The 25,615-nt window shown below is 57.4% G+C and overlaps 1 protein-coding gene across 1 annotated transcript in view; it reads left to right on the top strand.

Annotated features, from left to right (window-relative positions):
* Positions 1-25,615, top strand: part of LOC140424757 (sodium channel protein type 1 subunit alpha-like) — a 702,944-nt gene that overhangs the window by 288,492 nt on the left and 388,837 nt on the right. The window contains exons 3-4 of the mRNA XM_072508138.1: positions 12,809-13,129; positions 24,062-24,180. Of these exons, the coding sequence (XP_072364239.1) occupies positions 12,866-13,129; positions 24,062-24,180 (383 nt within the window). The 5' untranslated portion in view covers positions 12,809-12,865. The remainder of the gene's footprint in view (positions 1-12,808; positions 13,130-24,061; positions 24,181-25,615) is intronic.

Here is a 25,615-nt window from a genome sequence, read left to right as displayed (position 1 = left end):
GTGACCTCACTGCGTTACCCACTCCCCGTGCCGGTGACGTCAGTGCGTTACCCACTCCCCGTGCCGGTGACCTCAGTGCCCGACCCACCCCCCCGTGCCGTTGACCTCATTGTGTTACCCACCCACCGTGCCGGTGACCTCAGTGCCCGACCCACCCCCCCCGTGCCGTTGACCTCATTGCGTTACCCACCCCCCGTGCCGGTGACCTCAGAGCGTTACCCACCCCCCTTGCCGGTGACCTCAGAGCGTTACCCACCCCCCGTGCCAGTGACCTCAGTGCCCGACACACACCCCGTGCCGGTGACCTCAGTGCGATACCCACCCCACGTGCCGGTGACCTCAGTGCGTTACCCACTCCCCGTGCCGGTGACCTCAGTGCGTTACCCACCCCCCGTGCCTGTGACCTCAGTGCCCGACCCACCCCCCGTGCCGGTGACCTCAGAGCGTTACCCACTCCCCGTGCCTGTGACCTCAGTGCCCGACCCACCCCCCGTGCCGGTGACCTCAGTGCCAGACCCACCCCCCGTGCCGTTGATCTCATTGCGTTACCCACCCCCCTTGCCGGTGACCTCAGTGCGTTACCCACTCCCCGTGCCCGTGACCTCAGTGCGTTACCCACCCCCCGTGCCGGTGACCTCAGTGCGTTAACCACTCCCCGTGCCGGTGACCTCAGTGCGTTACCCACTCCCCGTGCCGGTGACCTCCGTGCGTTACCCACCCCCCGTGCCGGTGACCTCAGTGCGTTACCCACCCCCCGTGCCGGTGACCTCAGTGCGTTAACCACTCCCCGTGCCGGTGACTCAGTGCGTTACCCACCCCCCGTGCCGGTGACCTCAGTGCGTTACCCTCTCCCCGTGCCGGTGACCTCAGTGCGTTACCCACCCCCCTTGCCGGTGACCTCAGTGCGTTACCCACTCCCCGTGCCCGTGACCTCAGTGCGTTACCCACCCCCCGTGCCGGTGACCTCAGTGCGTTAACCACTCCCCGTGCCGGTGACCTCAGTGCGTTACCCACTCCCCGTGCCGGTGACCTCCGTGCGTTACCCACCCCCCGTGCCGGTGACCTCAGTGCGTTACCCACCCCCCCCGTGCCGGTGACCTCAGTGCGTTAACCACTCCCCGTGCCGGTGACTCAGTGCGTTACCCACCCCCCGTGCCGGTGACCTCAGTGCGTTACCCCCTCCCCGTGCCGGTGACCTCAGTGCGTTACCCACCCCCCGTGCCGGTGACCTCGGTGCGTTACCCCCTCCCCGTGCCGGTGACCTCAGTACCCGACCCACCCCCCGTGCCGGTGACCTCAGTGCGTTACCCACTCCCCGTACCGGTGACCTGAGTGCGTTACCCACCCCCGTGCCGGCGACCTCAGTGCCCGACCCACTCCCCGTGCCGGTGACCTCAGTGCGTTACCCACACCCCGTGCCGATGACCTCACTGCGTTACCCACTCCCCGTGCCGGTGACCTCACTGCGTTACCCACTCCCCGTGCCGGCGACCTCAGTGCCCGACCCACTCCCCGTGCCGGTGACCTCAGTGCCCGACCCACTCCCCGTGCCGGTGACCTCACTGCGTTACCCACACCCCGTGCCGGTGACCTCACTGCGTTACCCACTCCCCGTGCCGGCGACCTCAGTGCCCGACCCACTCCCCGTGCCGGTGACCTCAGTGCGTTACCCACTCCCCGTGCCGGTGACCTCAGTGCCCGACCCACTCCCCGTGCCGGTGACCTCAGTGCGTTACCCACTCCCCGTGCCGGTGACCTCAGTGCCCGACCCACTCCCCGTGCCCGTGACCTCAGTGTGTTACCCACACCCCGTGCCGGTGACCTCACTGCGTTACCCACGCCCCGTGCCGGTGACCTCAGTGTGTTACCCCCTCCCCGTGCCGGTGACCTCGGTGTGTTACCCCCTCCCCGTGCCGGTGACCTCAGTGCGTTACCCACCCCCCGTGCCGGTGACCTCAGTGCGTTACCCACCCCCCGTGCTGGTGTCCTCAGTGCGTTACCCACCCCCCGTGCCGGTGACCTCAGTGCGTTACCCCCTCCCCGTGCCGGTGACCTCAGTGCGTTACCCACCCCCCGTGCTGGTGTCCTCAGTGCGTTACCCACTCCCCGTGCCAGTGACCTCAGTGCGTTACCCACTCCCCGTGCCGGTGACCTCAGTGCGTTACCCACCCCCCGTGCCGGTGACCTCAGTGCGTTACCCACCCCCCGTGCCGGTGACCTCAGTGCGTTACCCACCCCCCGTGCCGGTGACCTCACTGCGTTACCCACCCCCCGTGCCGGTGACCTCAGTGCGTTACCCACTCCGTGCCGGTGACCTCAGTGCGTTACCCACCCCCCGTGCCGGTGACCTCAGTGCGTTACCCACTCCCCGTGCCGGTGTCCTCAGTGCGTTACCCACCCCCCGTGCCGGTGACCTCAGTGCGTTACCCACCCCCCGTGCCGGTGACCTCAGTGCATCACCCACCCCCCGTGCCGGTGTCCTCAGTGCGTTACCCACCCCCCGTGCCGGTGACCTCAGTGCGTTACCCACTCCCCGTGCCGGTGACCTCAGTGCGTTACCCACCCCCCGTGCCGGTGACCTCAGTGCGTTACCCACGCCCCGTGCCGGTGACCTCAGTGCGTTACCCACTCCCCGTGCCGGTGACCACAGTGCGTTACCCACTCCCCGTGCCTGTGACCTCAGTGCGTTACCCACGCCCCTTGCCGGTGACCTCAGTGTGTTACCCACCCCCCGTGCCGGTGACCTCAGTGTGTTACCCACCCCCCGTGCCGGTGACCTCAGTGCGTTACCCACGCCCCTTGCCGGTGACCTCAGTGCGTTACCCACCCCCCGTGCCGGTGACATCAGTGTGTTACCCCCTCCCCGTGCCTGTGACCTCAGTGCGTTACCCACGCCCCTTGCCGGTGACCTCAGTGCGTTACCCACGCCCCTTGCCGGTGACCTCAATGCGTTACCCACGCCCCTTGCCGGTGACCTCAGTGCGTTACCCACTCCCCGTGCCCGTGACCTCAATGCGTTACCCACCCCCCGTGCCGGTGACCTCAGTGCGTTACCCACCCCCCATGCCGGTGACCTCAGTGCGTTACCCACCCCCCGTGCCGGTGACCTCAGTGCGTTACCCACCCCCCCCGTGCCGGTGACCTCAGTGCGTTAACCACTCCCCGTGCCGGTGACTCAGTGCGTTACCCACCCCCCGTGCCGGTGACCTCAGTGCGTTACCCCCTCCCCGTGCCGGTGACCTCAGTGCGTTACCCACCCCCCGTGCCGGTGACCTCGGTGCGTTACCCCCTCCCCGTGCCGGTGACCTCAGTACCCGACCCACCCCCCGTGCCGGTGACCTCAGTGCGTTACCCACTCCCCGTACCGGTGACCTGAGTGCGTTACCCACCCCCGTGCCGGCGACCTCAGTGCCCGACCCACTCCCCGTGCCGGTGACCTCAGTGCGTTACCCACACCCCGTGCCGATGACCTCACTGCGTTACCCACTCCCCGTGCCGGTGACCTCACTGCGTTACCCACTCCCCGTGCCGGCGACCTCAGTGCCCGACCCACTCCCCGTGCCGGTGACCTCAGTGCCCGACCCACTCCCCGTGCCGGTGACCTCACTGCGTTACCCACACCCCGTGCCGGTGACCTCACTGCGTTACCCACTCCCCGTGCCGGCGACCTCAGTGCCCGACCCACTCCCCGTGCCGGTGACCTCAGTGCGTTACCCACTCCCCGTGCCGGTGACCTCAGTGCCCGACCCACTCCCCGTGCCGGTGACCTCAGTGCGTTACCCACTCCCCGTGCCGGTGACCTCAGTGCCCGACCCACTCCCCGTGCCCGTGACCTCAGTGTGTTACCCACACCCCGTGCCGGTGACCTCACTGCGTTACCCACGCCCCGTGCCGGTGACCTCAGTGTGTTACCCCCTCCCCGTGCCGGTGACCTCGGTGTGTTACCCCCTCCCCGTGCCGGTGACCTCAGTGCGTTACCCACCCCCCGTGCCGGTGACCTCAGTGCGTTACCCACCCCCCGTGCTGGTGTCCTCAGTGCGTTACCCACCCCCCGTGCCGGTGACCTCAGTGCGTTACCCCCTCCCCGTGCCGGTGACCTCAGTGCGTTACCCACCCCCCGTGCTGGTGTCCTCAGTGCGTTACCCACTCCCCGTGCCAGTGACCTCAGTGCGTTACCCACTCCCCGTGCCGGTGACCTCAGTGCGTTACCCACCCCCCGTGCCGGTGACCTCAGTGCGTTACCCACCCCCCGTGCCGGTGACCTCAGTGCGTTACCCACCCCCCGTGCCGGTGACCTCACTGCGTTACCCACCCCCCGTGCCGGTGACCTCAGTGCGTTACCCACTCCGTGCCGGTGACCTCAGTGCGTTACCCACCCCCCGTGCCGGTGACCTCAGTGCGTTACCCACTCCCCGTGCCGGTGTCCTCAGTGCGTTACCCACCCCCCGTGCCGGTGACCTCAGTGCGTTACCCACCCCCCGTGCCGGTGACCTCAGTGCATTACCCACCCCCCGTGCCGGTGTCCTCAGTGCGTTACCCACCCCCCGTGCCGGTGACCTCAGTGCGTTACCCACTCCCCGTGCCGGTGACCTCAGTGCGTTACCCACCCCCCGTGCCGGTGACCTCAGTGCGTTACCCACGCCCCGTGCCGGTGACCTCAGTGCGTTACCCACTCCCCGTGCCGGTGACCACAGTGCGTTACCCACTCCCCGTGCCTGTGACCTCAGTGCGTTACCCACGCCCCTTGCCGGTGACCTCAGTGTGTTACCCACCCCCCGTGCCGGTGACCTCAGTGTGTTACCCACCCCCCGTGCCGGTGACCTCAGTGCGTTACCCACGCCCCTTGCCGGTGACCTCAGTGCGTTACCCACCCCCCGTGCCGGTGACCTCAGTGTGTTACCCCCTCCCCGTGCCTGTGACCTCAGTGCGTTACCCACGCCCCTTGCCGGTGACCTCAGTGCGTTACCCACGCCCCTTGCCGGTGACCTCAGTGCGTTACCCACGCCCCTTGCCGGTGACCTCAGTGCGTTACCCACTCCCCGTGCCCGTGACCTCAATGCGTTACCCACCCCCCGTGCCGGTGACCTCAGTGCGTTACCCACCCCCCATGCCGGTGACCTCAGTGCGTTAACCACTCCCCGTGCCGGTGACCTCCGTGCGTTACCCACCCCCCGTGCCGGTGACCTCAGTGCGTTACCCACCCCGCGTGCCGGTGACCTCAGTGCGTTACCCACCCCCCGTGCTGGTGACCTCAGTGCGTTACCCACCCCCCCCGTGCCGGTGACCTCAGTGCGTTACCCACCCCCCGTGCCGGTGACCTCACTGCGTTACCCACGCCCCTTGCCGGTGACCTCAGTGCGTTACCCACTCCCCATGCCGGTGACCTCAGTGTGTTACCCCCTCCCCGTGCCGGTGACCTCGGTGTGTTACCCCCTCCCCGTGCCGGTGACCTCAGTGCGTTACCCACGCCCCGTGCCGGTGACCACAGTGCGTTACCCACTCCCCGTGCCGGTGACCTGAGTGCGTTACCCACACCCCGTGCCGGTGACCTCAGTGCGTTACCCACGCCCCGTGCCGGTGACGTCAGTGCGTTACCCACTCCCCGTGCCGGTGACCTCACTGCGTTACCCACTCCCCGTGCCGGTGACATCAGTGCGTTACCCACCCCCCCGTGCCGGTGACCTCAGTGACCGACCCACCCCCCGTGCCGGTGACCTCAGTGCGTTAACCACTCCCCGTGCCGGTGACCTCAGTGTGTTACCCCCTCCCCGTGCCGGTAACCTCAGTGCGTTACCCACTCCCCCTGCCGGTGACCTCAGTGCCCGACCCACCCCCCGTGCCGGTGACCTCAGTGACCGACCCACCCCCCGTGCCGGTGACCTCAGTGCGTTAACCACTCCCCGTGCCGGTGACCTCAGTGTGTTACCCCCTCCCCGTGCCGGTAACCTCAGTGCGTTACCCACTCCCCCTGCCGGTGACCTCAGTGCCCGATCCACCCCCCGTGCCGGTGACTACAGTGCGTTACCACTCCCCGTGCCGGTGACCTCAGTGACCGACCCACCCCCCGTGCCGGTGACCAGAGTGCGTTACCCACTCCCCGTGCCGGTGACCTCAGTGCGTTACCCACTCCCCGTGCCGGTGACCTGAGTGCGTTAGCCACTCCCCGTGCCGGTGACCTCACTGCGTTACCCACCCCCCGTGCCGGTGACGTCAGTGCGTTACCCACTCCCCGTGCCGGTGACCTGAGTGCGTTACCCACTCCCCGTGCCGGTGACCTCACTGCGTTACCCACCCCCCGTGCCGGTGACCTCAGTGCGTTACCCACTCCCCGTGCCGGTGACGTCAGTGCGTTACCCACTCCCCGTGCCGGTGACCTCCGTGCGTTACCCACTCCCCGTGCCCGTGACCTCAGTGCGTTACCCACCCTCCGTGCCGGTGACCTCAGTGCGTTACCCACCCCCCGTGCCGGTGACATCAGTGCGTTACCCATCCCCCATGCCGGTGACCTCCGTGCGTTACCCACCCCCCGTGCCGGTGACCTCAGTGCGTTACCCACCCCGCGTGCCGGTGACCTCAGTGCGTTACCCACCCCCCGTGCTGGTGACCTCAGTGCGTTACCCACCCCCCCCCCCGTGCCGGTGACCTCAGTGCCCGACCCACCCCCCGTGCCGCTGACCTCAGTGCGTTAACCACTCCCCGTGCCGGTAACCTCAGTGCGTTACCCACTCCCCCTGCCGGTGACCTCAGTGCCCGACCCACCCCCTGTGCCGGTGACCACAGTGCGTTACTCACTCCCCGTGCCGGTGACCTGAGTGCGTTACCCACTCCCCGTGCCGGTGACCTCAGTGCGTTACCCACCCCCCGTGCCGGTGACCTCAGTGCGTTACCCACTCCCCGTGCCGGTGACGTCAGTGCGTTACCCACTCCCCATGCCGGTGACCTCACTGCGTTACCCACTCCCCGTGCCGGTGACGTCAGTGCGTTACCCACTCCCCATGCCGGTGACCTCACTGCGTTACCCACACCCCGTGCCGGTGACTTCAGTGCGTTACCCACCCCCCGTGCCGGTGACCTCAGTGCGTTACCCTCTCCCCGTGCCTGTGACCTCAGTGACCGACCCCCCCCCCCGTGCCGGTGACCTCACTGCGTTACCCACTCCCCGTGCCGGTGACCTCACTGCGTTACCCACTCCCCGTGCCGGTGACGTCAGTGCGTTACCCACTCCCCGTGCCGGTGACCTCAGTGACCGACCCACCCCCCGTGCCGGTGACCACAGTGCGTTACCCACTCCCCGTGCCGGTGACCTCAGTGCGTTACCCACCCCTCCTGCCTGTGACCTCAGTGCCCGACCCACCCCCCGTGCCGGTGACTTCAGTGCGTTACCCACCCCCCGTGCCGTTGACCTCACTGCGTTACCCACTCCCCGTGCCGGTGACCTCACTGCGTTACCCACTCCCCGTGCCGGTGACGTCAGTGCGTTACCCACTCCCCGTGCCGGTGACCTCAGTGCCCGACCCACCCCCCCATGCCGTTGACCTCATTGTGTTACCCACCCACCGTGCCGGTGACCTCAGTGCCCGACCCACCCCCCCGTGCCGTTGACCTCATTGCGTTACCCACCCCCCGTGCCGGTGACCTCAGAGCGTTACCCACCCCCCGTGCCGGTGACCTCAGAGCGTTACCCACCCCCCGTGCCAGTGACCTCAGTGCCCGACACACACCCCGTGCCGGTGACCTCAGTGCGATACCCACCCCACGTGCCGGTGACCTCAGTGCGTTACCCACTCCCCGTGCCGGTGACCTCAGTGCGTTACCCACTCCCCGTGCCGGTGACCTCAGTGCGTTACCCACCCCCCGTGCCTGTGACCTCAGTGCCCGACCCACCCCCCGTGCCGGTGACCTCAGAGCGTTACCCACTCCCCGTGCCTGTGACCTCAGTGCCCGACCCACCCCCCGTGCCGGTGACCTCAGTGCCAGACCCACCCCCCGTGCCGTTGATCTCATTGCGTTACCCAACCCCCTTGCCGGTGACCTCAGTGCGTTACCCACTCCCCGTGCCCGTGACCTCAGTGCGTTACCCACCCCCCGTGCCGGTGACCTCAGTGCGTTAACCACTCCCCGTGCCGGTGACCTCAGTGCGTTACCCACTCCCCGTGCCGGTGACCTCCGTGCGTTACCCACCCCCCGTGCCGGTGACCTCAGTGCGTTACCCACCCCCCCCGTGCCGGTGACCTCAGTGCGTTAACCACTCCCCGTGCCGGTGACTCAGTGCGTTACCCACCCCCCGTGCCGGTGACCTCAGTGCGTTACCCCCTCCCCGTGCCGGTGACCTCAGTGCGTTACCCACCCCCCTTGCCGGTGACCTCAGTGCGTTACCCACTCCCCGTGCCCGTGACCTCAGTGCGTTACCCACCCCCCGTGCCGGTGACCTCAGTGCGTTAACCACTCCCCGTGCCAGTGACCTCAGTGCGTTACCCACTCCCCGTGCCGGTGACCTCCGTGCGTTACCCACCCCCCGTGCCGGTGACCTCAGTGCGTTACCCACCCCCCCCGTGCCGGTGACCTCAGTGCGTTAACCACTCCCCGTGCCGGTGACTCAGTGCGTTACCCACCCCCCGTGCCGGTGACCTCAGTGCGTTACCCCCTCCCCGTGCCGGTGACCTCAGTGCGTTACCCACCCCCCGTGCCGGTGACCTCGGTGCGTTACCCCCTCCCCGTGCCGGTGACCTCAGTACCCGACCCACCCCCCGTGCCGGTGACCTCAGTGCGTTACCCACTCCCCGTACCGGTGACCTGAGTGCGTTACCCACCCCCGTGCCGGCGACCTCAGTGCCCGACCCACTCCCCGTGCCGGTGACCTCAGTGCGTTACCCACACCCCGTGCCGATGACCTCACTGCGTTACCCACTCCCCGTGCCGGTGACCTCACTGCGTTACCCACTCCCCGTGCCGGCGACCTCAGTGCCCGACCCACTCCCCGTGCCGGTGACCTCAGTGCCCGACCCACTCCCCGTGCCGGTGACCTCACTGCGTTACCCACACCCCGTGCCGGTGACCTCACTGCGTTACCCACTCCCCGTGCCGGCGACCTCAGTGCCCGACCCACTCCCCGTGCCGGTGACCTCAGTGCGTTACCCACTCCCCGTGCCGGTGACCTCAGTGCCCGACCCACTCCCCGTGCCGGTGACCTCAGTGCATTACCCACTCCCCGTGCCGGTGACCTCAGTGCCCGACCCACTCCCCGTGCCCGTGACCTCAGTGTGTTACCCACACCCCGTGCCGGTGACCTCACTGCGTTACCCACTCCCCGTGCCGGTGACCTCAGTGGGTTACCCACTCCCCGTGCCGGTGACCTCAGTGCGTTACCCACCCCCCGTGCCGGTGACCTCAGTGCGTTACCCACACCCCGTGCCGGTGACCTCACTGCGTTACCCACCCCCCGTGCCGGTGTCCTCAGTGCGTTACCCACCCCCCGTGCCGGTGACCTCACTGCGTTACCCTCTCCCCGTGCCGGTGACCTCAGTGCCCGACCCACCCCCCGTGCCGGTGACCTCAGCGCCCGACCCACCCCCCGTGCCGGTGACCTCAGTGCGTTACCCCCTCTCCGTGCCGGTGACCTCAGTGCCCGACCCACCCCCCGTGCCGGTGACCTCAGCGCCCGTCCCACCCCCCGTGCCGGTGACCTCAGTGCATTACCCACCCCCCCCCCCCGTGCCGGTGACCTCAGTGCGTTACCCACCCCCCGTGCCGGTGACCTCTGTGCGTTACCCACTCCCCGTGCCGGTGATATCAGCGCCCGACCCACCCCCCGCCGGTGGCGTCAGAGCATTACGCAGCCCCGGCGCCAGTGACCTCAGGGCACTACCCTCTCCGCGCTGGCGGCATTTCAGTATAGGGATGCGTTCTCCACTTTGCGTCACTGGCACGCCGATTCACGTTCGGGTGGATAATCCTGCGTTGGGCTGGCGCCGATGCTCCTCTCCCCTGCAGGCATCAGGATTGAGGTTTGTGTCGCTGCCCCAGGAACCATGGGCTGCAGTCTCCGATTGAGCAGTTCAATGCCGATGCTGGCGTGGGAACTGTGGTGTTTTACAACGCCAAAATCAGACACCCCGATCAGAGACCCTATTTGGTGCCCTGTCAGAGAACCCTATCAGTCACCCTTCAGAAAGCTGAAGAACAGTCCAGGCAGTTCAGTGAAAATCATTACATTTTCACATACCCTTCCCTAACATCTGCCTCAAACAAAAGTGTTTAAAGCAGCTGCTGTTGCAAGTGTCAGAGACTTTCTCTAAAGCTTCAAATCCCTTGACAGCAGTTGAAATACAAAACTCCCATTCAATTTCACACAGCAATATATTTCATTAACCAGTGACTGACAGTTTTATTAGTGCAGAGACAGCATACTTAGTGGATTCTTTATCTATCTTTCTCTTCATGCTTGAATGCATCTCGAGTACCATGCTTTGATGTTAACCACAATGTTTATGTACTCTTCTACAATGATTGACAGCTCCTCACCACATGAAAAGGAGCTAAATTCTTTCTGCTGTGAATAAGAGGAAGTGTAATTGAATAGGAGTTTTGCACTTCAAAGACTGCCAAGGGATTTGAATCCCTTTCAAGTGCTCTCGGCTTTCGAGGAAGCCTCTGACACTTGTAACAGCTGCTGCTTTAACCACTTTTGTCTGAGGCTGCAGATATTAGGGAAGGATAAGTGAAAATGCGATGAACTTTCACTGTGCTGCCTGGACTGCTCTCCAACCTTCAGGCGGAGGTGACTGATAGGGGGTCTCTGATATGGGGGGGAGGGGAGGTCAGATGGGGGAGGGAATCTGAGGGGGGGTGAGTGATGGGGTGATGGTGGGGGATTGTGGGGGGAGGGGGGAGGGGGTCCTGATTCCAACAGAATCCGGTTTGCTCTCCGTCATGCATATATTTGTCTGGTAAAGGGTAGAGACTCACACCTAGGCCCTACTCCCTGTGCCAGCAGAGGCTGGTCCTGATTCTCTGCTGGCGGAAGCACTTAGGCTCAAGGAGAGAATCCCGGCCATGATTCATTTCAACGGATACAATGAATGTGTGGGTGGATTTTCCATTACCCGGCTCCACGATTCCCGATCGACGGGAAATTGGAGATTGGGTGCAAAATGGGTTTGGCGCCGGCCAATGCTCCGATCCCCTGCTGGCGGCCTCCGTGTGTTACCCGGCCCGTACCGGCAGGATATAAATCGGTAATTGCCATCCATTTCCAATTGATTAACGGGCTGGAAGCGGAGGTCTCCACCTCTCCCCTCGCCTGTTACGCATCCACCCCCACAGCAAGAAATTCGCCAGGCGGGCTTTGGTGCAGGTTTTCCTAAGTGTGGCCCTGACACAGTGGACCCCGAGGTGGGTCAAGGGGTCAGTGCATACCCGAGGCGCCCCCCCAACGTCCAGCGAAAGACCCCCCGCCCCCCTCACAATACAAATCCTACCCCCCTGGCTACCACCAATATATTTGGGGAGGAAATGCAGCTGGGAAAGTCCATGCACCATTTACACCATGAGGTCATCGCACAGGGGCCAGGATTCTTCATTCCTCCCCCCCCCCCCCCCCCACCCCCCGTCACCCACGTATTTCTCGGCAATGCGCCGTTCGCTGGCAGCGGGATTCTCTCTTCTCAGCCCCTGTCAATGGGATTGCCCATTGAAGCCACCCCACCCCACGCCGCCGGGTTGAAGTGAACAATTAAAATGATTGGCCTAAGTCAAAGATTTAAGATATGGCTCAGGGGAGTTAATTGATCCAGCGTCTCTTGACATGTTTAAAACAAACTGGATTATTCTCGATTGGAGATGTTGAAGAAGGACATTGTTAACATGCTGGAGTTTTTCTTTTAACAGGAAAATACGAGAAAGTGTTTTTTTAACTTTAAAGGAGTGGATTAATAGGGTGGAATGTGTGAGTGTGTGACAGATGTATCATATGGCAGCATGTTGGGTTACGGGTAAGGGCCCTGATGTCGAGGGTCCCATGGAGGTCATTCACCCCCACTGTACGGGCAACAATAACCCAGCACTGATTTTCCTTGATTTGGCCCATTTATGGACAGTGTGCATGCTCTCTCAACTGGATGGCCAATTGGAGCCCTCCAGCTCGGTCAGTAGTGGATCCTGCCAACTCCGAGGGGGAGAGACAGTCCCTTCACCTTGAGGCACCCTCTCAGCATCTTATAAACTATTGAGTTTTAAAATTGTCGCAAGTCGGGCCATCATTGTAAAGGGGAAACCCTTCCTTCCCCAGGCTGGCCGATGTCCACAACTGTAGCCAGGCAGGTGGGATGGTCCTCCAGCCAGGCTCCCAGCAACCATCCTGGTTCCCAAAATGGCGGGGGGGGGGGGAGGGATTAAAAATTCCAATCGGACTCTGATAATTGGTTTTCATTGGTCTGTCACTTGCACCAATTGGCTACCTGTGCACCCTTCCCCCCAATCTCGCCTCTGGAAAAATGGCACCGGATGGGATGGCCATAGCGTTTTACAGCACAGAAAGAGGCCCGTCCTGTCCGTGCTGGCCATCAAACACCAATCTATTCTAATCCATTTTCCAGCACTTGGTCCTTGTCCTTGCTGTCAAACCACCATGCTGTCTAATTACTGCACCCACCCACCTCCAATTTGGGGTAAAGGTTTTGGGGTATATTCTGAATGGTGTGAAGTTAATGCACCTAATTATCTAATTCGTGAATTGGATTTTTGTTTGTTGTGCAATGACCGTGTGCTATCTATTTACAGATATTTCTCTTTTCCCTTTTGTTTTGTACAGCTAATCATTTCCATTGCTCGGGAGTAAACACTAGTCAAGAAGTTGCAGGATGAAAATATGGCACTCCTGTTTGTACCGTCAGGCCCTCACTGCTTGCGTCGGTTCACTCGCGAATCCCTGGCTGCTATTGAGAGGCGGATCGCTGAGGAACAGACAATTAGCACTAGGAAAGCTGGCAAGGAAGAAAGTGAGGAGGAAAAGCCCACGCCTCACGTTGACCTGGAAGCAGGAAAACAGTTGCCACTCATTTATGGCGATATGCCATCACAGCTCATTGGGCAGCCATTGGAGGATCTCGACGCCTTCTACAGCAGCAAGAAGGTAAAAAGAAAAACAAAACTCAAGACGTATTGACCACACTGTCAGCCAGAGAAACTTAAGGCAAGCAAAGGGGGAGGGGGGGGGGATTTTCCGTGCCCCACCCGGCATTTTTCTCGGCAGTGGTATGCGGCCTGCCGTTAGCCATCAGCGGAACTCAAAGATCCCATTGGCGAGAACGGACGGAAAATCCCCCCTCCAAAGTCTATTTTCGAGACGGAAAATCCCCCCTCCAAAGTCTATTTTCGAGACGGAAAATCCCCCCTCCAAAATCTATTTTACAGCAAGTGGAGTCTATGGCTTGAATTTTCCGGCACGTCCCACCGTGGAAGTCGTCGTGGGTGGGGAGGGAATTGTGATGGTCCATTAAAAAGCTCATTGACTTTGGGTGGGAATTTTGGATCCCATGGGAGCAGGACTGGAATCCAGGCCAATGTTACAGCAGAGCTCATTTATTCAACAAATAGAGTGCAATTAAGCAGAACTTCAATTAACCTCAATCAGCACATGGCGAAAGCCATGGAGGATGGTTATATAATACTAGAACATAGAACATACAGTGCAGAAGGAGGCCATTCGGTCCATCGAGTCTGCACCGACCCATTTAAACCCTCACTTCCACCCTATCCCCGTAACCCAATTACCCTTCCTAACCTTTTTTGGTCACTAAGGGTAATTTATCATGGCCAATCCATCTCACCTGCACGCCTTTAGACTGTGGGAGGAAACCGGAGAACCCGGAGGAAACCCACACAGACACGGGGAGAGCGTGCAAACTCCGCACAGACAGTGACCCAGCGGGGAATCGAACCAGGGACCCTGGCGCTGTGAAGCCACAGTGCTATCCACTTGTACTACCGTGCTACCCTGATTATTTGTGTGGAAGATAGTTGCACAATACAAATGATGTGCCTTCACACAATTCCAGTCACATACAGCAATGTGGTCTTCATAGGATCATAGAATCTCGACAGTGCAGAAGGAGGCCATTCGGCCAATCTAGTCTGCACTGACTTTCCGAAAAAGCACCCCACCAAGGTCCACTCACCCGCCCCATACCTGCAGCCCCGTAACCTGACCCACACATCTTTGGGCACTAAGGGGCAATTTAGCACAGCCAATCCACCTAACCACATCTTTGGACACCGGGGCACCCGGAGGAAACCCACACAGACACGGGGAGAAAGTAATCACCCAAGATCAGAATCGAACCCGGGTTCCTAGAACTGTGAGGTAACAGTGCTGACCGTTGTGTCCCCATCTTCAGGTGTGTTTGACAGGGAAACAATCCAAACATCTCCATGCTGGCAAGACTTGCAGCCCATCAACAAAATGATGTTAATCAAGCTTTTCAGGCGTATTAAAAAAACACACTTCGATCACACTTAACTTGAATTAAACTGAGGGAGAATTGACAGTGTGTGGTTCTATGCTAGGAAGAGCTTAAAATTTCCTAGACTCACGGCTCGAATTGCAGATATGGACAGGTTTTTTACACAGGAGCATGAGTAGGCCTCGAACCTATCCCGCCATTTACTGAGATTATGGCTGATCTGTGACCTAACTCCATATACCTACCTTTGGCCTCCATAAACCTGTTTGTGTGAGAGAGTTCCAAACCTCTACCACCCTTTGAGTGAAGACGTTCTTCCTCACATCTCTCCTCAACGGTCTAGCTCTAATATTTAGACTATACCCCCCGAGTTTTAGAATCTCCAACCTGTGGAAATAGTTTATATTTATCTACCCTGACTTTCCCTGTTAATATCTTGAATACTGCAATCAGATCACCCCTTAACCTTCTCGCAAAAACTGGCCTAATTTGTGTAATCTCTCCTCATAACTTCACCCCCGTCCAGGTATCATTTTTGTAAACCTCCATTGCAATCCCTCCAAGTTCAAAATATCCTTCCCAAGGTGTGGTGCCCAGGACTGCTCACTGTGACTCCAAGTGGGGTCTAACCAGGGTTTTGTAAAGCTGCAGCATAGCCCCTGTGTCTCTATACTCCAATCCTCTCGCTACAAAGGCTAGCATTGCATTAGCCTTTAAAATTATTTACTGCACTTGTTCCTGGCATTTTAAGGATCAATGCATCTGAACCCCCAAATCTCTTTGGACATCCAAACGTACCTAACCTCTTCCCATGGTATCTCACCACTACTGCCATACCCCTACCATTATGCAAGCAATTGAAACCCTCACTATAAATATCCTGGAGTTACTGTTGACCAAAATCTCAACTGGACCAGCTATTTAAATACTGTGGCTATAAGAGCGGGTCAGAGGCTAGGAATTCTTCAGAGTAACTCACTCATTTGTTATGAGTCTGCCCCTTTGTTCTCTAGAGCTTCCTAGAAAGTGAAGGGACAACCCTGACAGCTGTTCTTTCCTGTAATAATAATAATCGCTTATAGTCACAAGTAGGCTTCAATGAAGTTACTGTGAAAAGCCCCTAGTCGCCAATTTCCAGTGCCTGTTTGGAACAGCTGGTACAGGAATTGAACCCGCGCTGCTGGCCTTGTTCTGCATTGCAAGCCAGCTGTTTAGCCCACTGTGCGAAACCAGCTCCTATTAATGAGATAACAAACAGGCGGCACAGTGGGTAGCACTGCTGCCTCACAGCACTAGGGACCCGGGTTCAATTCCGCCCTTGGGTGACTGTATGTGTGGAGTTTGCATTTTCCGCCCTTGTCTGTGTGGGTTTCCTCCGGGTGCTCTGGTTTCCTCCCACAGTCCAAAGATGTCCAGAAAAAAGTTTAGGTGGGGTTACTGAGTTACAGGGATAGTGTGGGGGCATGGGCTTGGATAGGGGGTCTTTCAGAGGGTTGGTGCAGACCCGGTGGGCCGAATGGCCTCCTTCTGCACTGTAGTGATTTTATGATAAGATATGAGTGACTGCCTAAGTGGTATCGGGGTACAGATGAGCACATTTGCACTTTGTTGTGGGAAAACCTTAACTGTTACACACTGACTAACTGTTTAATGGTTTTAATGGTTTTAAAGGTTGCAGATAGGGAAAGCAGCCAAAGGAATTCCCATCCCAGGGACGACCCCCGACATGAGCCTCTCCAGCCCAGTACAAGCTCCGCTGTCCCCCATCTCCCATGAAGGACCCCCACTCGGCACCCTGTAGGAAATTGTTGGGAGGATACTTGCCACCTTGCTGCCCTTCAGACAACAAGGTGCCAGGTCCACACTCCTCAATAGTTGCACCAATTCGCACCAGCGGGAGTCTGGGCTGGGGTGGGGTGGGGGGGGGGGGGGGTGGGTTCTGAGCATCCCACCTGGCTTGTGAATGGTGCGTCCTGCCCGCCAATGACATGCTGGGCGGCACGGTGGCACAGTGGTTAGCACCGCAGCCTCACAGTGCCACGAACCCGAGTTCAATTTGAACGTCGGGTGACTGTGAAATTTGCACTTTCTCACCGTGTCTGCGTAAGTTTCCTCCGGGTGCTCCGGTTTCCTCCCACAGTCCAAAGATGTGCAGGTTAGGTGAAACGGCCATGCTAATATTGCCCAATGGTTAGGTGGGGTTGTGGGTATAGGGGCGGGGGATTGGGCCTAGTTCGTGTGCTCTATCGAGGAAGGGCCGGTGCAGACTCAATGGGCCGAATGGCCTCCTTCTGCACTGTAGGGATTCTATGATGCAAAATAGCTCGAATGAGCTGCTTGCATGATCCCGCCGAGTCGGGGTGGGAAGTCCGGCTGGGTCGTTGGGAAACCCGTTTGGCTGGCAGCGCGGGCACCTCAGACTCTCGACCGGTTTGCCGCCCCAGCTCGAATCCCGATTCTCCACCCAAAAGGGATTCCGGATCTTAGCGACGGAGAACGGGAATCCCGACCACTGGCAGTCTGCCTCAGAGAGCAGTGTACATGCCGAGCAGCAGACTATACTTACAAGATACAGGTATTTGCTGATGAACACCATTCCCCCACCCCACCCAGCCACTCATTTTATTGGAAACAAAAAATAACGTGCCATTATATCCCATTTGAAATAGTTGCAAAGGAACTGCAGCTAACCAGCGGCTAGCTCAGATACTCAGCTTAATTTGAGCCTTTGGAGATCAGTTTTTCCTTGCCACTTGCTGAAAGGTTGAGTAAAGGCCTGATTACCGAATGCCAATCTGGTTCACATTACTGACACTTCTCAGCCGCAGGCTTAGAGATACCCTTCTCCCCCTTGCTCTCTGAATCAACGGCTCGAAGCGCCGCCAAGTATTTCAAAGTGCTTGAGTGCCCGCACCCTGTTCATACCCAAAGTGATAAGAAACAGACTTTGGTGAGATCTTGTCAAGTTCTGTCCTGTGACACATCAGCCCATTTGCAGAGGGTGTATAAAGGAAAGTTATATCATCTCGCTGTTCCAGAAATGGTAGCGTTACTGTTCCAAACATCCAATAACAGCTGTCCAGCTGCAAGTTACACAGCACCTGCTATAATCCAGATCCTTCCATCATCTGCAGAATAAGACACACTTAGCGGAAACAGATTTAGGATCTGGATTCAATTGGACCAATGGGTTCTGGATTCAATAGAATATGTAGGTTCCGGATTTCCATAGATACCAACAGAGCAGACCGACACTATTCGGCCCATCGAGTCTGCACTGACCGTCTGAAAGAGCACTGTACCTCCCCCACTTCCCACCCCTATTCCCGCAACCCTGCACATTGATCATGGCCAGTCCACCTAACCTACATTTCTTTGGACTGTGGGAGGAAACCAGAGCACCTGAAGGAAACGCACGCAGACAGAGGGCAAACAGCCACTCCAGACAGCCACCCAAGACCGGAATCGAACCCGGGTCTCTGGCACTGTGATGCAGCAGTGCTAACCACAGTGCCACGATGATATTTTTTTAATAAATGTTTTTATTGGGTTTTTGAACAAAGTATATTTCCCGTTATGTACACAGAGTAAGAAATATATATATATATATATACATACATAGAAGAGAAGGGCACACCCAAACATACCCCCAAAAAAGTAATAAAAAATAAAAGAAAAAATAAAATAGAATAACTGGTAGGGTATTGTGCACCAGCTCAACAGCAGCAACTCTGTACAACTGGCAAAAGTATTTACAACACATAAGTAGGCAACTGTTTGTGGGGGGGAGGGGGGGAGGTGGAGACTGGGGAGGTAGATATACATTTGGGTGCCGGAGAAACAATTACAGAGGGCAATACTCGAATGGGTTTGGTGTTGGTGTTGTCACTTGCTTCTCCCGGACGGATCTCGCTGCCGTTGTTGTCTCGCGCTCACCTCCGCTTCAGCCGTTCCTCCCGTCTTTCGCTTGGATTCTCCTTGTTCTCTGTTCCTGGAGATGCCAAGTCTGTTATCGTTTCCTGTGCCCTCCTTCCAGCTATCATTCCCCTGGCTACCCCCCACCTCCCTGGTTCTCCTCTCTTGTTCCCTGTCCATTCCCTCTCCCCCACCCCACCCACCTCCCCCCCCCCCCCCCCTCCTGTGGTTCGCCTTTCTTTCCTCTTGGGGTTAGCTGTCTCCCCCCCTCCCCACTCTCCCATTCTATCTCTCCCTCTCGTGCTTTGGCTACTTTCCCCTGATTCTTGGCTACCTGGCTATTCTTCTGCTTGTTCGTTGGCCACAAACAGGTCCCGGAACAATTGGGTGAATGGCTCCCACGTTCTGTGGAAGCCGTTGTCTGACCCTCGGATGGCGAATTTGATTTTCTCCATTTGGAGAGATTCCGAGAGGTCGGACAGCCAGTCTGCAGCTTTGGGTGGTGCTGCTGACCGCCAGCCGAACAGGATTCTACGGCGGGCAATCAGGGAGGCAAAGGCAAGGGCGTCCGCCCTCCCAGGAATAGATCTGGCTGGTCTGAAACCCCGAAGTCCGCCACTTTCGGGCATGGCTCCACCCCCAGCCCCACCACTTTGGACATTGCCTCGAAGAAGGCTGTCCAGTACCCCGCACGTCTGGGGCAGGACCAGAACATGTGGGCGTGGTTGGCCGGGCCTCCTTGGCACCGTTCACATCTGTCCTCCACCTCCGGGAAGAACCTACTCAGACGGGTTCTTGTTAAGTGGACTCTATGTACCACTTTTAGTTGCGTCAGGCTGAGCCTTGCGCACGTGGAGGTGGAGTTGACCCTGTGCAGTGCTTCGCTCCAGAGTCCCCACCCTATTTCAATCCCCAGGTCCTCCTCCCATTTCTTTCTTGTTGCGTCCAGTACGGTGTCGACCCCTTCTACCAGTCGGTCATACATGTCGCTACAGTTCCCTTTATCTAGTATGCTTGCGTCCAGTAACTCTTCCAGTAATGTCTGTCGTGGCAGTTGTAGGTACGTCCTTGTCTCCTTTCGTAGGAAGTTTTTGAGTTGTAGATACCTTAGCTTGTTCCCCCTGGAATTTCTCTGTCAGTTTGTCCAGTGTTGCGATCCTGCCGTCAGTGTCCCTCCGTCCTGCCCCCACCTTTTGAAGGTGGCGTCAGTCAGCGCTGGTGTGAACCTATGGTTGTTGCAGACGGGAGCTTTGTCCGACATTTTGGTCAGAACAAATTGCTGCCGTAGTTGGTCCCAGAATTGGAGGGTGGCTATCACCACCGGGCTGCTGGAGTGTTTCTTGGGTGGGGATGGGAGTGCAGCCTTGGTGAGGGCCCGGAGGGAGGTCCCCATGCAGGAGGCCTCTTCCGCACTCACCCACTCGGCTTCTTTATATAGAATTTGCAGTGCAGAAGGAGGCCATTCGGCCCATCGAGTCTGCACCGGCTCTTGGAAAGAGCACCCTTCCCAACCACACACCTCCACCATAACCCAGTTACCCCACCCAACACTAAGGGCAATTTTGGACACTAAGGGCAATTTTGCACGGTCAATCCACCTAACCTGCACATCTTTGGACTGTGGGAGGAAACCGGAGCACCCGGAGGAAACCCACGCAGACACGGGGAGAACGTGCAGACTCCGCACAGACAGTGACCCAAGCCGGGAATTGAACCTGGGACCCTGGAGCTGTGAAGCAATAGTGCTAATCACTATGCTACCGTGCTCTGGCTCGTTAATCCATCCCCTTATTCGCTCGGCCGTCGCCACCCAGTGGTAAAGTTGTAGGTTTGGGAGGGCTAGCCCCCCCTGGATTTTATTTCTTGTTGGAGCTTCTTTGGGATCTTAGCATTCTCCACACACCCCCCCCCCCCCCCGCCCCCTTCCCATACGAACGCCATGATTAGTTTGTTCAATGCTTTGAAAAATGCCTTTGGGATGTACCTCGGAATGGATCTAAGTAGGACGAGGTACCTGGGCAGTACGTTCATTTTGATCGTCTGGACCCTCCCCGCGAGGGAGAGTGGGAGTGTGTTCCATCTTTGCAGGTCCTTTTTTACTTCCTCCGTCAGACTGTTGAGGTTCCATTTGTGGATCCCTTTCCAGTCGTGGGCTATTTGGATCCCCAGGTAGCGGAATTTGTGTCGGGCTTGTTTAAGCAGCAGTCCCGTTAGTGCTGCCCCCCCCCCCCCCCCCCCCCCCACACACTTGTGGGTGTACCGGGTAGATCTCGCTTTTGCTCATGTTGAGTTTGTAGCCCGAGAAGGTGCCAAACACTTTCAGGAGCGCGATGATTCCGTCCATGCTGCTTTGTGGGTCCGAAATGTAGAGGAGCATGTCATCTGCATAGAGTGAGATTCTGTGCACTCTGCCATCCCTTCTGATCCCCCTCCAGCTTTTTGCTGCTCTGAGCACGATTGCTAGTGGTTCGATCGCTAGAGCGAACAGCAGCGGGGACAGTGGGCATCCTTGTCTGGTGCCCCTGTGCAGCTGGAAGTATCGGGAGTTGGTGTTGTTGGTCCGTACGCTCGCCATTGGAGCGTTGTATAGGAGCTTTACCCAGGAGGTGAACCCTGTTCCAAGCCCGAACCGCTCCAGTACCTCAATGAGGTATTTCCATTTGACTCTGTCGAAGGCCTTCTCTGCGCCTAGGGAGTCGATCACCTTTGGTGTTCTCTCCCCAGAGGGGGTCATTATCATGTTTAGCAGGCACCTGATGTTCGAGGTAAGCTGTCTACCTTCGACAAAGCCCGCCTGGTCCTCTGCGACTACCTCTGGTATACAGTCTTCTAGCCTTTTAGCTAGAATCTTGGCCAGTCTTTTGGCATCTGCGTTCAGCAGTGAGATGGGTCTATATAATCCACATTCCGTTGGGTCTTTATCTTTCTTAGGTATCAGCGAGATTGAGGCCTGTGCTAGCATGGGTGGCAGTGTGCCCCTGGCCAGCGAGTCTGTGAACATCTCCCGCAGGTGCAGGGCCTGTGCTGTCTTAAATTGTTTTGTAGAAGTCCGCCGGGAATTCGTCCGGTCCCGGTGCCTTCCCCGCCTGCATGGAGCTAATGCTGTCCATGATCTCTCCCAGTGCCAGTGGGGCTTCCAGGCCCTGTTTTCTGCCCTCCCCCCTGACTGGTATGTCCAGTCCATCAAGGAACTGTTTCCTTCCAGACTCCCCCATTGGGGGCTCTGAGGTGTACAGCCTTTGGTAGAAGGCCTTGAAGGTTTTGTTGATCGTTTCTGGTTCTGGTTCTAATGTGTCTCTGGTATCCCTGATTTGTGCAATTTCTCTGGTGGCTGCCTGCTTTCTCAGCTGGTGTGCCAACAGGCGGCTGGCTTTGTCTCTGTGTTCGTATAGGGTCCCACGTGCCTGGCGGAGTTGGTGCACGGCTGTCCTGGTGGAGAGCAGATCAAAATTCCTTTGTAACTCTTTCCTCTCCGCCAGGAGCTCTACAGTCGGGGCCTTGGAGTATTTACAGTCTACCTCCAGTATGGAGTCGACCAGCTGCTGCCTCGCCGCCCTTTCCTTCCTATCTCTTCGCGCTTTGAAAGCGGTGATTTCCCCTCTTAGTACGGCCGTGCCGCGATGATATAAGGGTTAGGGATTCAATAGGATATCTCACCTTTGTGATTTGTGTTTTTTTATTCATTCTTGGAATCTTGCATGGTACTAGTGACCCCAGCATTTATTGCCCATCCCTAGTTGCCCAGAGAAGCTGGTAGTGGTCCCGTTTTTATGCAGTTGAGGGCATTTAAGTGCCAGCCACATTGGTGTGGGACTGGAATCACTAATAGGCTAGATTTGGTAAGCATGGCGGACTTGGAATTGGGTTTTTCATGACATTCCGACAGTTTCCTGTGCACCAATACCACCTATTCATTTCCAGACTTTTAAAAAATGAATTCAAATTCTCAACTGTCATGGTGTGATTTGAATTCATGTTCCTTGCACCATTAGCCCAAACCTCTGGAATACTAGTCCAGTAAAGTTGAGCAGCTCGGTAGCATAGTGGTTAGCACAGTTGCTTCACACCTCCAGAGTCCCAGGTTCGATTCCCGGCTGGGTCGCTGTCTGTGCGGAGTCTGCACGTTCTCCCCGTGTCTGCGTGGGTTTCCTCCGGGTGCTCCGGTTTCCTCTCACAGTCGAAAGACGTGCAGGTTAGGTGGATTGGCCATGCTAAATTGCCCTTGGTGTCCGAAAAATGTTAAGTAGGGGTTACTGGGTTGCGGGGATAGGGTAGATACATGGGCTTCAGTAGGGTGCTCTTTGTAAGGGCCGGTGCAGACTCGATGGGCCGAATGGCCTCCTTCTGCACTGCAAATTCTATGAAAATCCTAGCCTGCTCAGTGATCGAGTGAAGGGCTCAGAGAATCCCTACAGTGCAGAAGGAGGCCATTCGGACCATCGAGTCTGCACTGACCATTTGAAAGACTACCCTACCTAGGCCCAATCCCTGCCCGATTCCTGCAAGTCTACCCTAAGGGGAAACTTAGCATGACCAAACCACCTAAGCTGCACATCTTTAGACTCCTTTCACTGCTTGTAAATGTGTGATATGAAATCAGTTGATGTCCTAGTCAGGAAACGTCAACATCACAAAACTGTCCAAAAGCATTCCAGAAGGTAACTAATCAAGCCCTTTGATTGGGAAAAAAAAGAAGAATTGGGTACTCTACATTTTTTTTTTAAAAGAAGACATTCCAAAAGCATTGGCACAAATTGGAACCCAGAAAAAGTTTTAAGTTGATTTTGGAAACAGGTGGGTTTGAGCGCAGACACATTCAGATCACCGTAAAACAAGTCTTTCTTTGCTTGTGGCTGTGTGTGTTGTTCTCTGCTTTACTTTATCCGGATGTTTTGATGGGTAGTGTTGATCAAAGAATAACAAGCTTTGTTAACAAACAAAACTACTTTATTTAACACTCCTAACTGAATTCGACACTTATCCCACAGAAAGATACAGTTGATAAATAACACATAAACTAATCTCATCTACATCTAAACTCACCACCAGTTTAAACTACTATCTTCAGTCTGTCTAACTAACTCCTCACTCCTTTTGCTACCACCTTCTCCAACCTTCTGTCCCACAAGGCTAAGCATCATCCCTTATATACTCATAGGACTAGCTCCCTCTAGTGGCTGTCTGTATACATTTCATTAACCCTTGCATTACCTTCATGTATGGTAATACCGCAACGTGAGCACTGGGGTGACCTGGTTTCGGATTGGAACCCTGACTCAGGGCACAAATCACTCTAAAAACTATGAATAATTTGCCCTGATGAGCTCAGCACGAGTCTGATTTCCTGAGGTTCCTGCAGGCTGAGTACAATGTGTGTGGGGGGGGGGGGGGGGGGGGGACTGGCTAAATTGCTCTTGTCGAGAGACAGCACAAACTTGATGGGTTGAATGGCCTCACTCTGTGCTTTGACCATTCTATTATTCCATGAACACAGTTCCACTCGGTAACACACAATGTCATAGTGTCGCATGATATCAATGCCAGACACTATCGTAGTGGCACACTGTCACAGAATATCATGCCAGGAGAGAGCCGGGTAAGATTGTAAAGCCACTGTTGTTTTCAATTCTGAATGCACTGTGCTAATTATATTGTCATTTGCTTACCCTAATGTCTATCTCTTTCAGACATTTATCGTAATCAACAAAGGGAAGACCATCTTCCGTTTTAGTGCCGCGCCTGCATTGTACCTACTGACTCCTTTTCACACTGTTAGAAGAATAGCTATTAAAATTTTAGTACATTCATATCCTTTTACTAATGTAATGTTGGAGCAAATGAAGGTAATCTCGTTCGAATCCTGCAGCGAAGAAAACCTCTGTTAGAGGGTGAATAGGATTGCATGCTTATTCCGAGGAAAGCTGGGTTGCGTTTACTGGCAGCAAGGAACATAAGGAACTCAAATAATAGACTTCAAAATTTCAAGGGGATTTGAGAAGGGTTTGAATTTGAAATGAAATGAAATAATAATCGCTTATTGTCACAAGTCGGCTTCAAATGAAGTTACTGTGAAAAGCCCCTAGTCGCCACATTCCGGCACCTGTTCGGGGAGGCTGGTACGGGAATTGAACCGTGTTGCTGGCCTGCGTTGGTCTGCTTTCAAAGCCAGCGATTTAGCCCAGTGTGCTAAACCAGTGGAATAATTGCTTCCACTGGTTAGTGATTGGGGCGAGAGAGGTGAGTGGGAATGGGACGAGGGGGAGGTGGGTGAATGGGAATGGGACGAGGGGGAGGTGGGTGAATGGGAATGGGACGAGGGGGAGTTGGGTGAGTGGGAATGGGACGAGGGGGAGGTGTGTGAGTGGGAATGGGACCAGGGGGAGGTGGGTGAGTGGGAATGGGACGAGGGGGAGGTGGATGAGTGGGAATGGGACCAGGGGGAGGTGGGTGAGTGGGAATGGGACCAGCGGGAGATAAGTGAGTGGGAATGGGACCAGGGGGAGGTGGGTGAGTGGGAATGGGACCAGGGGGAGGTGGGTGAGTGGGAATGGGACCAGGGGGAGGTGGGTGAACGGGAATGGGACGAGGGGGAGGTGGGTGAGTGGGAATGGGACCAGCGGGAGATAAGTGAGTGGGAATGGGATGAGGGGGAGGTGAGTGAGTGGGAATGGGACGAGGGGGAGGTGGGTGAGTGGGAATGGGACCAGGGGTGGTGGGTACGTGGGAATGGGATGAGGGGAGGTGGGTGAGTGGGAATGGGACCAGAGGGATGTGGGTGAGTGGGAATGGGACCAGGGGGAGGTGGGTGAATGGGAATGGGACCGGGGGAGGTTAGTGAGTGGGAATGGGACGAGGGGGAGGTGGGTGAGTGGGAATGGGACCAGGGGGTGGTGTGTGAGTGGGAATGGGACCAGGGGGAGGTGGGTGAGTGGGAATGGGACGAGGGGGAGGTGGGTGAGTGGGAATGGGACCAGGGGGAGGTGGGTGAGTGGGAATGGGACGAGGGGGAGGTGGGTGAGTGGGAATGGGACCAGGGGGAGGTGGGTGAGTGGGAATGGGACCAGGGGGAGGTGGGAATGGGACCAGGGGGAGGTGGGTACGTGGGAATAGGACCAGTGGGAGATCAGTGAGTGGGAATGGGATGAGGGGGAGGTGGGTGAATAGGAATGGGATGAGGGGTCAGTTGTTAGTGGCTTATTTACCAGCACCTCCTCTGGGTAGAGGGAGGATTTGAAAATGAA

This window comes from Scyliorhinus torazame, chromosome 6 (assembly GCF_047496885.1).
Source record: "Scyliorhinus torazame isolate Kashiwa2021f chromosome 6, sScyTor2.1, whole genome shotgun sequence".
Classification (NCBI taxonomy): Eukaryota; Metazoa; Chordata; class Chondrichthyes; order Carcharhiniformes; family Scyliorhinidae; genus Scyliorhinus; species Scyliorhinus torazame.
This window is presented reverse-complemented; position numbering and strand designations above follow the sequence as displayed.